General features: G+C 37.0%; 1 protein-coding gene across 1 annotated transcript in view; it reads left to right on the top strand.

Moving 5' to 3' along the window:
- The window catches only part of ZNF326 (zinc finger protein 326), a 30,215-nt gene extending 12,708 nt beyond the window's left edge, over window positions 1-17,507 (top strand). The window contains 8 exon segments of the mRNA XM_009273889.1: window positions 1,335-1,369; window positions 2,320-2,407; window positions 4,697-4,811; window positions 5,858-6,005; window positions 6,335-6,434; window positions 7,806-7,936; window positions 8,990-9,085; window positions 16,771-17,507. Of these exon segments, the coding sequence (XP_009272164.1) occupies window positions 1,335-1,369; window positions 2,320-2,407; window positions 4,697-4,811; window positions 5,858-6,005; window positions 6,335-6,434; window positions 7,806-7,936; window positions 8,990-9,085; window positions 16,771-16,935 (878 nt within the window). The 3' untranslated portion in view covers window positions 16,936-17,507.
- Window positions 17,508-18,546: the final 1,039 nt, after the last annotated feature.

Here is an 18,546-nt window from a genome sequence, read left to right as displayed (position 1 = left end):
AGCCGCTCCTCATAAGACTTGTTCTCCAGACCCTTCACCAGCCTCGTTGCCCTTCTCTGGACACGCTCCAGCATCTCAATGACCTTCTTGTAGTGAGGGGCCCAAAACTGAACACAGTATTTGAGGTGCGGCCGGTACCACGGTATTAGTGGTGATTGGTTTGTTTAACTTACCTAAAGATGTCCTACAACTCTAATAATTTTGATACTTAAAGCTGGAGAAAAAATCACTAATGAGGTTTGAATAAATTACTTGCTTTGGGGGAATGTAAACTTGAGTATTAAATATTACAAATGGCATGTACAGCAGTCAAATTTTAGTTTTTTGTGCTTGTAATTTCCTCAGTGATTTAGATCTGCAGTGTTTTATATAGTTTGGTTTCAAATCACACCTGAAAAATGTTTAAAATTACTTTAGCTCAAAGCTTGCAAGGTAAATGCACAGACTTGGCAGAAACTTCCACGTGAAAATTTTATTTTTGATTTTTGTAATTCTAGTTACACTACTGTGTACTACAAAACTGTTCCTTTAACTTCAAGAGTACTGTAAAAATTTCAGGCACTGGGTATATAGAACATGTTCCTCTGCCTTTTGTATAGGGAACGTTATTGCTGGACTCACCAGCTTTGTTGTGATGAAATGGGTCTGTAAAATACACATCCAGGTATATCAAAGACTTGCATCTCAAAGGTCTGCCTCTTAGCTCTTCTTTCAGCACTTTTGTAGGTTCTCCTCTTCTAAACTACCTTCAGACAGAGCACTTCTAGTTTATTACCTGTTGCCCCTCACTGATTTCCACAATCTGAGGACCAATGTACTACATGATACTGAAGTTACTTTAAGAAGTGGAGTACATAGTGCCTGCTAGAATGCACTTTTAATCAACGTGTCCTGTGGCTCCGAGATTGGGGGGAGGAAACTGTTGGGTGGCTTAATACAATTTTCTGAGACTTGAACTGAAAGGTGCTCTAAGCAATATCATGTAGTTGAAAACTAAAAAGTGGGTAACAACTAACAGAAAATTGGATGCAATCGGTATACAACATATGTATGAAAATATATCTCAAAACTATATTGTCCTTTCAGTCTTGACTTTCTTGTTTTGTGGAGTTAGATCCAGGTGATTGCTTCTAGAAGACTATTTAGTTTATATTGCTAAGGATAACTGATTTTACATTTAGTATTATTACTAAAATATGATAAATTGTAGATGTAGACTGTCCTAGCTGCATAACAAGCTGAATTTTTTTTCCTAAATATCTTACTGCCTTAAAATGAATTGACAGTGACAGCACTTTTGCATTATTTATTTCTTCCTCATTTTATGTTTATAGACATGAAGACATCTTTCCAGGATTCTACTATAGAGGTAAAGATTCGCAGAATTGGAAAATGGTTGTGATTCTTTCAGAAGTTTGTACAGTATACCTTAAGATGAATAATTATTAAGCTAGGGTTATAAAAATTAAGCACTTAACTATATAAGTTTTTCTAAACTTAATTGTTTTTCTTCACTTTATCTAAAACTGTCTTATTTTGGTGGCAGCCTGAAATCTTACTGATTTTGAGTGAAAGATATAGCTTGTGCAGGTAGCCTGGAAAATGAATTTTAAAGTGTATTTGTAGACCCTACCTATTCTTGTAACACATGGAGAGCTGTCATATGAACACTTCTCATGTTGTCATAGGTAGTCAGCTTGAATTCATACACCTATGACCTTCTTGGGTGCGTTGAGAAATTTAGTACAAAATGACAGGGAGATTACTAAACAGCAGTGAGGAAGAACGGATAAGACCTAAGACACATCAAGGAGAGAGGGTAAATAAAAAAAGAACCAGAGTTAACAGGTGTTCTCTGATAGGGTACAAGGATTAGTTCCCACCTACAGAAAGATCAGTTGCAACAATACGAAAGAATGTGATTAGTAAGCGAAGCCTGTATATATATATCTTGGTTCCATGTTGAAAGACTGGAATGATATTTTCCTTTTTGAGTGGAGGTACTAACATATTCTCAACTAAATATTTAAAAGTCTGAATTGGAAGTCAGAATATTTATGTGGAAGGCAGCGAGAATTTTGGTTGTGCAACTAATTCACAAAGACTTAAAGGCATTAAGGAGAAACTCATGGCTTGAAATATTTGTACACTGAGTCTAACTAGATAGTCAATTTGCTTTCTTCCATTGTCACATTTGATAAAAATAGCAAGTAAGAGATTATTGGAAATAAAGTAATTTGCACTGTCTTTTTCTGGATTTAGAATGGCATTGTTTTGTTGGGTTTTTTCTTACAAAATTGATGGCTTTGACTTTATTAGGAAATTGAAGTGGACACAAGTGGTGCAGTTGTTATATATGAAGACTTTACAAGAGATGCTTACGATCTTGGATATCAGACTTTTGGAGGTAAGTCAGTTTGCTTTGTCAGGTAAGGTATTGTAGGTATTGTATTTGTGTGACTTTGAGTGAATAGATTTAGTAAGCCTGTATGTATGACCTCTGATAGTTATTGAGTAGTGTGACTCTTATTTTTAAAGAGTGTATAAATTTAGGCCATGGAGAAGATGATTGTACCATCCATCCATCACTTGTTTTGTTCTTTATATGCTTATTGTCTCTCTGCTTTCCGTCATCTCTGTATGTTGTTGTTGTTTGACTTGTTTTAATTTTTGTGAAATTAATGCAAGTGGTCTTCTATACTTACTGCCATTCCATTGCTTAAATGTTGTTTATCCCACCGGTTCCTCACCCGTAGCCTATTATTTATCCCACTAGCTGATCAACCTCACCCTTAAATCCTAGGTGAGTCACTTTTATAAGTGGATTTAGTTAACTCAGAGAGCTGCTCTCAAGAACACGTCGTCTGTCATGTGCAGTCTTAATGAAACAGGTTAATTATTAGTTTACATAAAATCAGTTAAAGTGTGTATTAACTATAGTGATTTCAAACATATACACAAAGAAATCCAGTGTTAAGGCTGAAACTATTTTTAGTCCCCTTTCCCTTATGTGCTGCCCTGTTGCGTATGTAGTCTAATCTGATGGTAAGGAGTGCTGGAAGTTTGCAGCCAACTGATTAGAGTTTCTTTTCTTGAAATAGTAGTAATTTTTAATTTTTTTTAAAATTTTTTTAATTGTGTGGGTTTTCATTTTTTAAAGTTTGTGTAAGTGCACTGAAGGAAAGTGGGAGCCCCACTGGGGAGTCCCAGTTTATATGTAGATTCAGGCTTCCATTCCCCAGCTTGTTACAGGACGGACACTTAAATTTCTGAGCTTGAGGGGTAAGATATAGGCTGGTTCACTCCACAGAATGTCATACTAGATGATTTTTACAGCAGTAAAACAAGTGATCCTTTGCACGTTTCCAGGGTTGGTGGTAAGGCACTAAGTGAAATTTAAATCCTGAGATCAGTAATGGGAATTGCCTCTGTGGGTGGGGGGTAGTTTTTTGTTTTCAAATCGAATTTAAAAAAAATAATCTTTTGGATAGGAGTTTTTCTCCTCTCCGGATCAGAGTAATTTTTGAAACTCTGCTACAAAATGAAAAACCTTGGGGTAATCAGGAATGAAGTGTAAGTTCATAGTCAGTGGAAATGTTTTCAGTACTCAGTGACACTTCTAGACCCACAGAGCTTTTTGCAAGTCTTATTTTTTTTTTTTTTTTTTCATTATGCTGCTGTATGTTCCTTTCTGTTGCTGTTTGGATGGAGGTGGATTTCATGGAGACTGACCTCTCTCCTAAGGTTGAACTGCAAAAGAAAACTAAGTGATCCTCTTTTTCCTGCTCTAAAACTACTCACTGAATAATATTCTAATTATTTCCCTTTGTTCATAGGCTTTTAAAGCAGACATAGGAAAGGCAAACATAAGTACACTTATGCAGAAAGTCAATGTCCTTAGAAGTCTTTCATGTTGCATAACTACTTTCTAGTCATTTATTTGGTTGCACTCTTACTTACATGCCAGGTGATAATTTAATGAAGTTCTTTGAAGGTTTGGTTGGGTTTTTGTTGTGTGTGGGTTCCGGGTTCCCCCCCCCCCTGACCCCCAGCTGGTTCTTCCTTCACTGGTTTATTTCTTCAGCTGAAAATCTTTGGAACGTTTTTCTGTGAAATCAAGTGCAGTCTAGTGGGGGAAAATAATAAAGTTGTTGGGTTGAGTACCATACCTTAATGAAACACTGCCATGTCTCCTTTATGAGAACCTTTGCTTTTGGTTTTGGAAACTACCTTTTCAGCAGAAGAGCTTTAGATACTTTCTTTTTATGTAGTAATGGTGCTCTAAAACCATGGAGAGTTTTAAATAATGTGTTTCTTCCCATGCACCACCAGTTCCCTTCCTTGGTCGCTTACTTGAAGAGGCCTTTAATAACTAGGCATAACAGGGTGGGGTTTACTTTTAACTCTGAATTTCCTTACTTTTATGAGTGTAATCTAGAGCGTAACCCCTAAACTACTAAGTTTGCATTGTTGGAAGCAAATGTTTAAATTGGTTGTCTTTAGAGGAGGAAAACAAAGCAAATCTTCTATGGCATTTAAAGAAGCCATTGAACCACTTTGGTATAGGGTCTTTCTCTGCATTTTGAGGTGTTTGTGGAGGAGACAGGGAAGACATACTTTTACTTTTTTTTTCTTTTTTTTCTTTTTTTTTTTTTTTGGAACATAACATTTTAAAATCCTTCTACTGTATGTTAAGATGGCAAAGGAGAAGTTAAAAGTGAGGAAGAAGAAAAGCGGCGAATTGAGGCCAGAAGAGAGAAGCAAAGGCGTAGAAGGGAAAAAAACAGTGAAAAATACGGTGATGGATACAGGTTTGTGCTATAACTTCTGTCTCGTGTGCAGTGTTTTTTCTTCCCTTTTATCCTTCTGTAAGAACATGTCTTCTTTCCTGAAAGACCCATTGGACTGATTTTAGGAAAATAAAACGCAAGTAAGAAATGACCAAAAAACCTGCCACCCCCAAATCCCCTCACCCCCAAAACAAAACCAAAAAAACTAACCCAAACCAAAAAAACTCAAACCAAAACCCAGCACCCAAATCCTGTGGCTTAGAAGACTGGATGTTTCACTGGACCTCTGCTGTATCAGAAAATTTCCTAACCCCTTCTTCTCCACAGGTGCATCAGTGCACACTTGAGAAGCAGCATAGAATGGTACTGCTTCTGAAGTATATATTTCAGTTAAATATATATTCATGCTGACTTAATAAGCTGTTACAAAACCAGACTAAAGTCAATTTCTGTGTACGGTGAGCTATTTTGTAGCAAAAATAAGTGGATAGTTCTGTAACTTTTCTTAGTCTTGCCACAGCCAAGCGGGCTAGTGGCCAGCACTCTACAAAACTGTTCTATGTCAGTGCAGTATATGATCATAGCATTAGTGCCTTTTCTTCATTGTACTGAGGAGGCCTTGTTTCCTTATAAAGATTGTATAGTTTTTGTATGGAAAATGAGCTTTAAATGAATTCTTCTGACTATTTGTAGTTAGGAAATCGTGGACTGGCTTGACTGTGAGAAGTACTACAAAAGGTGACACAAACTAGAAAGCTGTGATAGATATACTCAGAATTATGTGGCTTTTAAACGGCTAGCTTCTGATTTCAGCAGTCTTCATCTTCTGCATAGATAATTCATTACTCTGAGACTGGCCTGATTTATATTTGGTTCTTGTAGCAGTTACCCTTCATAATGGTAAAATACTGGATTTTTTTTTCTTTTTTCTTTTTCACTTAGGCTTCTTCATAGAACACTTTTCCCATTCCTTTTCTGATTAGATTTGTCAAGTCCTCATAGTCTTGCGGAGAGAGGGAAGAATGTTTCTTTAATGGTAATATTATTTAATGTATTTCTCTTGATAGAATGGCATTTACTTGCTCATTTTGCAAGTTTCGAACATTTGAAGAAAAAGAAATTGAGTCACATCTGGAGAGTGCAGCTCACCAGGAAACATTGGATCATATCCAGAAGCAAACCAAATTTGACAAAGTAGTGATGGAATTTCTTCATGTAAGACAACTGATTTTTTGATTTATATAATACTTTTACATTAGAATGTAGTTACAGTTTACCATTTGTCTTCAAAATATGCTTAATTTATCATCGTTACTTCTTTTGCAGATGACTTGACACAGCACATATTACTAAAAGTTGAAACAAATTCAGAGTCTGTAAAATAGTTACTTCTACAATTAAAAGTACTGCCTTAAGAAGGAACAACAATTAATTGCTATTTATTACAGAGCTAGTCTGAGTAATATTTTAAATATAGGTGCCTATTGGTATATAAACAATCGGACAACAAGTGTATTAGTTTTTTTTTTTCTGATTCTCTGTAGGAGTGTATGGTGAATAAATTCAAGAAGACAGCTATGCGTAAGCAACAGACAAGTAACCAAACGGAAAATGCTCAAGCTGCTGAAAAAGATATAATGGAAGGTGAGTAATGCTTTTTATGTGAAAGTGCATACCGTGGAGCTCTGCTTGTCCTTTTCTCCTTTCATTCTTTGAATCTGATAAAATGTTTGGATTAAAATGATTAGTTTTCACACCTTTTCTGTACCTGGTTGGGATTCCTTGCTTCATTTCTGATATAATGTGGCATGTAAGCACAGTGGGAGATAGCAAACCTTATTTATGTTTGCTATTCAGGTAGCCTTGTCAGAAAGTAAGAGAACATTGTGCTAGGTACTTGAAAAACAGAATTATGTGGGCTTTGCCACAGTCCTGCTCAGTATAATGCGTGAGGAGTGGCAACAGGTGGATGCAGATAGATTGAAAGAGAGCATGTAATAAAGCAGTAAGGTGATAATGGCCAAATATGATGGCAAGGATCTAGATAATGTAAGGGATAGTTGCTGTGGTTTTGAGGGACGCTGACAAAAGGAGGAGTTTGAGCACTTTCTTGGCTACCCAAGATGCATCTTGCCCTGAATATTTTTTCCCCTTGGCTGCCCTACAGGCAGTTTTCTGGAGCATTTTGTGTGTCTCTGCCTTGCTGTGCCATATCCTTCCACTGCATCCTTTGCTTGAGGACTTTCAAAAGATGTGCTAGAGCCAGAGGTGACATCTTTTGAGTACCTTTACTTTAGGCAATAACTGTATTTCGATATTACCTTAATTCACATTTAAATGCTAAAAGCTACTTAAAAACGGATATAGCCAACATCTTAAGAATATCCCGAATTCTTTTTGTGTACTTTCCTTAAGTACTGGAGGGCCTGTTTGCCTTTGTGATCGGAATGTTCTGTTGGCAAGCTAATATTTAAATTTGCAAGAGGAATTAGATTCATGTGCTTCTTCCTGGTGGTGAGGGGAGGCAAGGGAATAAATTAGTTGTTCTTATGAGGAGTAAGGTAAATCCAACTGCTTTGGTGAAGCTTTGTTTGTTTCTTGTATCAAAATATGTATTATTAAGGATATTAGTTACTCTTGATTTTAAAGAGATGGCATTTTTGTACATTAAATAGTTCAATTTGATTGTTGTATCATTTTTATTTCCCTCTATTTAGGCAGGTAGGTGTTCATGTATCATAACCTCAGGCAGCAAACATAATTGCCTGGGTCTCTATATATAGTCTGTGGAGAAAAGGAGTTGGAGTATCCAAGTGAAAAACATCCTTCTTCAACATTGCCTTCAGAGAGCCTAATTTTGATGCCTGAATTTGGGTGAATACTTCCCTGTGGTTCAGTTTGAGATGTTTAAGAACTCAGAGCTCTGATTTTCTGGTATAAAACAACCAATCCCCTCTTCCATTTCCCTAGAACAACACATTTTGTGTTAATGATTTGTTGCATCTTCTTTGGCAGGGGTTACTGCTGATGACCATATGATGAAAGTTGAGACTGTTCACTGCAGTGCTTGCAGTGTGTATGTTCCCGCATTACACAGTTCTGTTCAGCAGCACTTAAAATCTCCTGATCACACAAAAGGAAAACAAGTAAGATATGACATAATATTTAAAAAAAAAAAAAAGCAAGCATAATCTCATAGCAGGTGAGAAGTGTTATGGTACTCGGTGCAAGTAATTTCTAAGTTCTTGTTGGTATTACTTGTTCTCTAGAAAGCTCAAATGTCCTTGTTACACTTTGTAAACATAACGTCTCATGAAGTAGCCAGCGCTTAAGCACCCCCAATTAATGAAATGTTGGTGTGCTTAATAGCTGACAGTAGTAAGTCCTGAGAAGGTTACTAGGAATGACTTTTTTTTTTTTTTCTAGGAATGATTTTTTTGTTTTACTGGAATCTTTTTTTACTGCCATTACGCGTTGGAAAGATTTTTGTTATTCAAATTGCAAAACATAATACATATGTTTCCAGCAAGATAACAAGCCTGGTGTCTTTGTTTTGCTTGGCTATTATCTTTTTAATTTGAAGAAAAGTGAGAGCAGTTTAGAATTGGCAGTAGAGTGGAATTGGTCCCTGTTACAATTTATAATGACACACTTTTAAGATTGGTAGAAGGGCTCAAAGAGTAACATGAGTGGAAAAAAATCAGTTGTCATAGTAAGCAAGATTGCCAAAGTAATGTTTTGTTTATATATGAGCTTCTGTGATTATGGAATATCGTAGAATCATATGGTTTGGGTTGGAAGGGACCTTTAAAGGTCATCTAGTTCAACACCACCACCCCACCCGCCCCCTCCCACAAATAAGCAGGGACATCTTCAACAATATGTTAGGCTGTGATGGAAAAGCATGCATGTTATCTGTAGATGAGAACAGGTAACTGGTTGTAGACAGGTGCATGGTTGTAGTTCATTATATAAGCAAGATGTGAATATATCTTTTGATCGAGCTAAAGCAACAAGCTATAAATACTACCAGGCTTAACTGAGCTTATTATGTGGTTTGGACTTAAATGCTAATAATGAGCATTTCATGGTGCAATATGTTCATTATTTTCCGTACAGAAACCGACCATGAATTCAAATTTGTGTGACAGTTGGAATTAGATGTATGATGATTACTCACTGTAAAATTTGTTTCCTAGGCCTACAGAGAACAAATAAAAAGGGAGAGTGTTCTTACTGCCACTAGTATCTTGAATAATCCAATAGTCAAGGCACGATACGAGCTGTATGTGAAGGTAAGATGCAAATGGAAAAAATGTCATCTGTAACGTTTGCTATACCTCTATTTCCTCCATGCTGATGGAGTTTAACTTCAGTGCTCTGTCTTCTGTTTCTGCTTTCTAGGTAGCTCACAGATTGAATATACTTTTAATGTATTTTGCCAGTCTCAGATAATTGTCTCAGATAACTTCGTTTGCAGAAAAGATTACCACCTTCAGATTTACCAGCTTTTGGGTTTTGTCTACCATTTATATGTATCTAGTCAGTTTTTAATTAAATGCTCTTATAAAAAAAAAATCAGGCTTTAGGAAAGCATCAGCAGTGTCTTTAACTCTATACGTAATACTAACTGTAGAGCACAAAACACTTCACAAATGAGTCAATCTTTACGTTTTAGAAGCAAAGGCTTTGTACTGAAGTACAGTGCACACACTACTTAGCTACGTTTATTCCACAGAATTTCTAGGATTCATGGCAGCATACAAAAAATGAAAGCTTACAACAGTAGTTGTGATCAGAGAATTTAAAAGGCACGGTAGCCTATCTTGCAGATACATGGCCTGAGAAACATATGTGAATTCATTTTAGCAAAATGTTTTGTGTGGTTTGGCTTTTTTTTTTTTTTTCTTCTGGGCCAGTGAAGTGACTTTTTCTGTAGTAGCATTGTGGGCTATTTCTGGTAGTTACTTTCAATTGGTTTATAATTTTGTCTGTGCCTGAACAATAGACTCTTTCAGACGAAGCAATATTGTGTTGCAGAAATATGGCAAGGTATGAGCCAATGCAGAAGTTAATTGTGATTTAGAATGTCAAATTAGTCATGTCCTGCAAAATTATGTATGGTTGTGTGCATGAATCTGTTTCAGACATCTGTTCTATATCTGTTAAGAAAAGGTAGCAAATGACCAGATACCACAGCCTGAAATATCTGCCTGTATTTCCAGCCGTCTGTTCTGGTGTTCTTTATGGCCTGGTATGCGTGTGCATTGTCCCGTACAGCCCCCCTAGTGGGGGATTGGTAAAAGGGGGAATGGAAATTTGCAAAGATAAAATTTGCAAGATCGTCTTCGCAAGGAGACCACTGACATTTTCAGCATGCCTAGCACTGGTATTTCCTGGGGTGGATTGAACTTAACACACTTCCAGCAGCACCTGCTCAGTGAGATATATCTGGCTTCTGGTTATGCAAATCCCTCTCATCCTTATCCAAATGTATAATCAACTGCAGACTGAAGGAGTCCAGTTTTATTACATAGCATGTGATGAATCGGAGCATGTGATGCATGCATTTGGTGCTTGCAGTCTTCAAGGAGAGTGGGAAATCCTTGTTACAGCCAAAAATAGCTGGCTTTGAGATGAAGGGCAGACTGGCCTGGGGAAACACCCCTCCCCACCCCCCAACCCAAAACCCCAAACCCCCCAAACAAACAAAAAAAACCCCCAAAACCCAAGCCCAACATTGTTTTAGAAAATGTTGTCTATCCTGCATAGGCAGCGTGGAAGGAGGAAATTCAGAGCAGGGAAGACCTGTGAGGCTGTTGCATAGATTTGTAGTGGGGGATTGGTAAAAGGGGGAATGGAAATTTGCAAAGATAAAATTTGCAAGATCGTCTTCGCAAGGAGACCACTGACATTTTCAGCATGCCTAGCACTGGTATTTCCTGGGGTGGATTGAACTTAACACACTTCCAGCAGCACCTGCTCAGTGAGATATATCTGGCTTCTGGTTATGCAAATCCCTCTCATCCTTATCCAAATGTATAATCAACTGCAGACTGAAGGAGTCCAGTTTTATTACATAGCATGTGATGAATCGGAGCATGTGATGCATGCATTTGGTGCTTGCAGTCTTCAAGGAGAGTGGGAAATCCTTGTTACAGCCAAAAATAGCTGGCTTTGAGATGAAGGGCAGACTGGCTTGGGGAAACACCCCTCCCCACCCCCCAACCAAAAAAACCCAAACCCCCAAACAAACAAAAAAAACCCCCAAAACCCAAGCCCAACATTGTTTTAGAAAATGTTGTCTATCCTGCATAGGCAGCGTGGAAGGAGGAAATTCAGAGCAGGGAAGACCTGTGAGGCTGTTGCATAGATTTGTACCAAGTTGCAAAGGCAGGTCATCAATGTCACAAATGCCTTTGACAAAAGGAGAATAAAACTGCAGATCAGCAACTCCTGATTTTTATGCCTCCCTATTGATACAGTTTGACATCAGCAAAAAAGAGAAAAGATTATTTCTTTTTCTTTTCTGTTACACTGCTGGATTTCTCTGTGCATATTGGGAAGCTTGCTCTTTTAATGTGTGGCCTAGAGGTGCATATCCTAAATAGAGTTGAATTAGGGAAAGTTCTTTTTCTGTTGAGGCCAGTACTGCCTTCAAGAACCCTGCCGAGAGTAGTAGTCATCCACCTACCACAACCGGTATTTGGGACCCACCTTCCCCCATTGTGGTTTTGTGTGAAAAATTCTGCTTAAGCCGTTTCAATTGCCCCATGGAGCTACTGAGTAATTGCTTGGAGGATGACAATTTAATGTAATTTGGGTTGATTGGCTGGCTGACACCTGGTAGCAGGTGATCAGTTTTGAGGGTATTTGCTGCGTGTTGTACTGTAGAAGACTTTTCAAGGTTGAAGGCTCTGGTTGATGTTTGACTGAAAATGAGGGAGTGGATCATGACTTCGGTCTGGAGTAAGCTAACTGACAAGCAATAACAACTGCTGTTTTATTTGGGACATGCCGGCCACTTCTTTTGAGTAAAATGCCATTCTATCTGTGACTTGCTCCTCTACCCAATGCTTAATGGAAAATCTCTTTTGCCCTTTGATTTAATCTTCTCTCCAACTAGAGACTGCTCCACAGGTTGTTTGCTGTATGTGCGAAGGGAAAGAAAGCAAATAGATGCATCCATTTTAAACAAACTTACAGCTTCAAATGTGTCATTATACAAATACTCGACTTCCATTTTTCTTTAACTACATGTTTCTAGTTCGCACTGTGAAAAGGAAAGCAGAAAGAAATTTTTTTTTGGCTGTAAACACTTCCAAATATTTTCATTTTTAACCATTTAATTATGAACTCAGTTTCAGATTTTCAAATTTCACAGCAAAATCTTCTTTTTAAGAAATAAATGCAGACTTTGTATTGTTTACCTGTACATGCTAAACAAGCATGCATACTTGAACTTGAATCTTTCAGCTAGTTCCATAAGCTTGGACACATCAGCTGTAGCAAAGGTATAAAGGTTAAATCACCCCTGGTAATTTTCAGAGTTAAGCTATTTTTTTAATTTTTTTTTTGCATGGTAAACTTTAACTACATGTTTCTAGTTCGCACTGTGAAAAGGAAAGCAGAAAGAAATTTTTTTTTGGCTGTAAACACTTCCAAATATTTTCATTTTTAACCATTTAATTATGAACTCAGTTTCAGATTTTCAAATTTCACAGCAAAATCTTCTTTTTAAGAAATAAATGCAGACTTTGTATTGTTTACCTGTACATGCTAAACAAGCATGCATACTTGAACTTGAATCTTTCAGCTAGTTCCATAAGCTTGGACACATCAGCTGTAGCAAAGGTATAAAGGTTAAATCACCCCTGGTAATTTTCAGAGTTAAGCTATTTTTTTAATTTTTTTTTTTAGCATGGTAAAGGTGCCTGTGGTGTCCACTGAAAATGGAAGGATCTGTACAGAGTTAGCCTAAGATAATCCCTCATGTGTTCCGTGGGGGTTTTTTGTGGGGGTTTTTTGTTTGTTTCAAGCCATTTGCAATTAATGTCCCAGATCCATGGAAGACAGGTTCAGTAAATTAGATTATGTGGCTTTAGAAGAGCTCCTGGTGTTTTATAAAGGGTCTGATCTTTGTTACGCTTCTGGTCAGTGACTAGAGTTATGAACAGAAATGGAAAAACAAAGGTCCAGATAGGGCTTGACAGCGGTTGTTAGTGCCACAGCTGATGATGAGAGCAACAAGAATCATAATTGAGAATAGCATTTCTTAAAGGTGGCCTTCTTAATTTACTAATGCAGCTTCCTTGGATCTGTTAGTATTGGAATAACTCTGTCATGTGTACTGTTCTTCCAGTCTTATGCTGGACCCCACTGTTAGGACTATCGTTTTCTCTGTCGTGTCTTCTGTCACGAAGTGCTTCTTCTGTTCTCTGTGCTGCTGCTGCTTTGGAGCTGATGTTTGCATTGTTGGAAATTTCTCCATTCAGTTTCCAGAAAATTACTGTACCAGAACTGAGGTTTCAAGTTGTCAAAACTTGCACGTGATCTTTATGATCCTAATGGTGCTGGTGATCATCTTTTACGCTATCTTATTCCATGATTTTTTTCAATTCCTATATTTGAAAATCCAATTCAGTGCTTAAATTAACAGCATATTGTTTGCGTCCTGTCCTTTGCATACAAGGAACCTTTCCTCTTAATCTCGTTTGGTATCTTCATCATAGATATTTTAATCAAAGAACCTTGAAAGGATTGTTTCTTACCTTGGCCATTCTTTTAAAGAGCCCTCTGTTTCCCCAGTGTTGGTCTTGTGTGGTACCTTTTTATGCTTTCAATGTACTCTTTGTATGCTTTTTTGAAGTTCTTTTCTCCTTCTCCTACATCCATATTGTAAAGAGGGGGGAAATCCACCACAACCCACCTGCAGGCCACTCTGAAACGATCATCTTTAGAAGCTTTATGAACCTGTAGCAAGTCCCTTTATAATAAGGAGGGGGAAAAAAAGACCATCTTGTTTCTCAGGCAAAAAGTTAGCACTTGATGAAGTCATGACTATCTCTAATTTTGGACCATTTAGAACTTCCTAGATGGAATGATGTCTGTGATTAAAAGCTGCTTGGATGTTGCTCAAGAGAAGCATCATAGAGGTTGGGATTTTCTATCGCTATATCCCAGGACTGTTTGATCATGTGTATTAGTGAAAGGCATTCTACAGTTTACCATTTAGGTAGGCAGACTTTGGTATCTTTTTGGGTCAGGTTTGTGAGACCTGTTATAAACAGATATAGAGAGTGGTTTCTGGGGACATCTGAATCCTGAAGCTTTGGTTGTAAATACTGGTTCACAGTCTTAAGCTTTCTCTGCAATTTAAGTATTCTAGAAGCAAGGAACCCAAAGAATGCATCTCTTGAGAATAAACTACTTACCTGCTTGTGTTTTTATGCTCTGTAGGCATTATAAAGTCTTTCTGCAGCAGTTCAGTGGTGTGCCTGTGTTCTTGTTTTCTGGTGGTTTTTTGTTTGTTTTGTTTTTTAAAGCCATATGGGAAGATGTGTGGCTGTCAAAATCAGCTAGTGTCAAAATTGGCTCTGTGTGCTGTGCTGGATGCCTCTTGACGCTACATCACTGGAAAACAGTGCAGTCGTTAGGATCTTCCCCTTGAGGGCAGTAACTTTTTCCTTAGTTTGAGAACTTGAAAAATGCATTTTTCTCTGAAAAAAAATTTGGGGAAAGCAACTTTAATTTTTTTGTTTTGTTTTTATTGTGTAGAGATCTGTTCAGCCAGAAGTAGGGTGCTGAATCCAGTTCTGCCAGGTTAGCCAGAAGCGACATACTGTCTCCACAGGAATGGAGTGTAACAAGTTTCTGTAGCTTGTCCCCAAGAGTCAGGGATGGTCAGAAGTTGTCTGCAGGAGCGTGGAAGTAGGCCTTTTAGAAGCGTGTTCTTTAGCTGTGGTTCATCATTATGCCTAGCCTAGATACGAGAGGATTTTAATCTTTCCTTTTGTATCAGACCTATAAAAGGGCTTCTGATATCCTTGTGAATCATTTACAGAGAAAGGCCACCTTTTGTTTTCTTTTGGTAGGAAACAATGCTCTCTGTTAGGCCATATGAAACTCTTAATATACCTGTCTTCCTTCTCTAATGTCTACTGATGAGCATGTATTTGAAGCTAACCAGGTGGAGTATTCTTAACTCAGTAATTAGCTTATTTCTGTTTGTCTTTGGAAATCCTTGTTCCTGTACCCAAATGTGATTGAAAATATTTGGCTGAACCCAAGGAAAATGGCACTAGAGGCTTTGCAGTCAGGAGGTCTTTTGCACTTCTATCCAAAAAGGAAAGTAGATGAGTACAATTCTGGGGACTTGCACTAATGCTTATTCAATTAAAGTTTGGATGCTCAGTCTTTTTATTTCACAATGTTTTCCATTGATGTTGGAATTGAATTGGTTTGGGCACTCGTATGTGTCTTTTCATGAAATGGTTTACTGAGCTAATAAATATTTTTGGTATTTCAATTGGACATTGCTGCCTATTCAGTGAAATACTCCTTGGTGTTCTGTAGCCCCATGGTGCTTGACAGTAATAGTGGATCATGTAAAAGTGGCATAAGTTTTAACTGAGATGTGGGGTTTTCTTGTTTTCATAGGGCTCAGATAAGTTATGATACCAGCTTTCTGTATGCTTGACACTTACCTATGAGAATCTACTTCTAAAAAAGCCAAACTTAATTTAAACTTCTTTAAGATACTACCTTATTCATGGGTTTTATATGTGGCAGCTATGTCTTTGATAGGCTATGAAGTTGATTTGGCTCAACAGACACTACCATCTAAGTGCTGTAGGCTGGCCGTTACAAAGTGTATGCATAAAATTATTCTGGGACTTGGAATAATGTGGTCTCAAAGAATTCTGCTTTCTTTGGGTTACTCTTTAAATCTGATTTTATGATTTTTCTTGATTTTTAGAATAACAGTGAAGCCAAGTTTTTGTACAGTGGCATTTGCTAAATGTTTTTATAGCTTTCTAATTTTTCAGTGATTTGTAGGCCACAAAAATATTTGTGTTTCTTTTTTGTAAGTAAGCAGAAAAGGACAAGGGGCCTAGTACTCAATTTTTCTTTTGGATCATCTTTTAAATAATGTTCTTGAAATCCCAGTCCTAGTGTAGTTAGTGATTGGTGTCGTATGTTCAGATCAGACTTGCTCTGTCAGATGTTTGAACATGAAAGGAGCTTTAGCGAAGAAACTCCTAATACTTCATGTTGTTATTCTTTATTGTTTATTGATTATTCATAGTTCTTAAATATCTGAAACAAGTGAAAGCTGAGGTATGTCTTGTACTGAATTATTTTATGAAATAGAGAAAATGTGAAACTAGAATGCCAATGTATTTAAAATACTGTTTGAAAAATCTGCTTGATAATTTTTCTAGATCAGCAATGGAATGAATTTCAGGCTAGTCAATGTAATTAATTCTAGATTTCTTTTTCATTTACTGAAGAGTTTGCCTTTCTGATAGAATTATTCAGAGTGAATAAAGCCTGTAAAAAAGGAAAAGCGGACCGAAACTCTTCTGTTCAGATTTGGTTTTAATTGGGGAGAAAAAGGATAAGCTGTAGTTCTTAATAAAAACATGTTGAAACTTAACCATGTAATTTTAATTTATTGAATGTTGAAGTTAAACTGAAGTTTCTGTGCAGCATACTTTGTCTTTTTCTCAATGCCATTTCTATTTTCATTAAAACAGTTTATTGGGATCCCAATTTCCAGTGTGCATAAAAATGAGGTGTTGCTAATTTTAAATCTGCTTTGATTTTCTTGGGGAAAAAAAAAAACTATTAAAAAGCTGTATAAAATACCATAGCATTTCTTAGTGGCTGCCCTTTTCATTCACTGAAATGATGAGTATTATTTTACTTTATGTTTGAAATAAATATCAAAGTGTTTGTTTTCAATCTTCTGCTTCAGGGTGAAAATCCTTTTGAAATTAATGATCAGGCTCAGGAGCAGCAGACGGAAGAGGAGGACAAAGCTGATGAGCCAGTTGAGGGTGAGGAAGAAGAGGAGGAAGAAGAGGAAGAAGAAACTGAAGAACAAACTGACTTCACTTTAGACCACACTGAAGAAAACTAAGTGCAAGAAAATGAAAATATATTGGGGGGGGGGGGGGGCAAACGGCCAGCTTTTTATTTCTGCTCTAAAGTGGCTAAGACTTTTTAATAGTCTCAAATGAAGTCGTTGAAGATTCCCCACCGTATGCATGCATTCCATTCCGTGGAGAACTTGTTTATATAATTCCTCTGTGTTTCTGATTTTGTTTAAAATGAAATTAAGACTATTTTAGTTGGGCTTTTTATAGCAAACTGACTGTTAAAGCTGATTAAAACATTGTGTTGTATATTTTTTTAAGCATCCTATTTTTTTGATGTGTGTATTGAAAGTTGGATATAATAATAATTTTTGGTCTAATCAGTTGAAAAGAAAGGCGGGTCTGTGGGGTAAATATATTAAATGCTGTATGGCATAAGCTTATCATATTTACCTCTTAGTACAGAATGAGTAACTTCAAAAATTGTGCTGTTGAGTGTGGCTGTTTTGGGGACTGCATTGCACTCTGTATAATAGAGTATGTGTTATAATATGCCTTGTAGCTCTTTGTGATAAGATGTACCAGTTTGTAGCAATAAAACACTTACGAAATGTTACTGTTTAAAGTGTCTATAGTTAAGTATTTTGAGTATTTCCCCATGCTGACTACCAGATGGGTTTCAAATCAAATCTTGATTGATATTATGATTGAAGTTATGTAAAATTTGTAGTTGCATCTTAGTGACTCATGTTATTTATTGCTGATTTTTGATGTATTCAGACTCCACCTAGCAGGACAGATACGCACTTTCGCCTTCACAGTGTGCCTAGGGGAAGCATGCTTTCAGTATATTTACATGCTGTGCGCTGTTGTCTATCTTAGAAATTATATGTAAGTACACTTTTTTTCCCACAGTTCCTTCTAATCTAGCTTTTGATTAATGAGAACTGGAAATGTCTGATTTCACTCTTTCTAAGTACATCTAAGTAATTTGCATCTTTTTTCCCTAAATGTGGTCACTTAACAGAAGTAACTACAATCTCTTGTGGTCATTATGGGGAATTTTTTTCAAAATCTCACCATATATGTAATTTGTGCACCTTTCTGTTTGAGAACCTTTGTGTTAATTTGTAGCCATCGCTGTATACAGGTAGTATAAGCAGAGAGTGGACAGAGGTTAGACAGAATTAAAATACTTCTAACCTGAAATGTGAACCAATTTGCTTTTTCAGTGATCTATTGTAGAATTGGGGAAAGTGTGCAAGTATTATGGGGGAATATTTGATTTAGATATTAGGCCACCAGAAAGTCTAGTAGCAGTCAACTCCAAAGAATGCTGTGTATTGTAGTCATTTAGCTGTTGCCTTTTACTGTACCTTGGAGAGCAGAAAATACAACATTATGAGGAAAGAGAGAGGAAACTGAGTTTGGTGCCTTGACCTCTTGTTTTCTATATTTTTTTTTTTCTATATATGGCTTATATTTTTCCATTTTCAAAAAATCAGCATGATGTAGACTTGATTGTTGTACCTGTTAGCTTGGTTAGCTTGGAACTAAAAGTTAGCATGGGTTGATTGAAAGATGTGTTAAGCCTGTAGCTAGTTGAACAGTATCTCTTTTTGGATATGTAGCCTTAAAATAACAAAGTACTCCCT

The sequence above is a fragment of the Aptenodytes forsteri genome, unplaced genomic scaffold, assembly GCF_000699145.1.
Source record: "Aptenodytes forsteri isolate BGI_AS27 unplaced genomic scaffold, ASM69914v1 Scaffold59, whole genome shotgun sequence".
NCBI classification, from domain to species: Eukaryota; Metazoa; Chordata; class Aves; order Sphenisciformes; family Spheniscidae; genus Aptenodytes; species Aptenodytes forsteri.
This window is presented reverse-complemented; position numbering and strand designations above follow the sequence as displayed.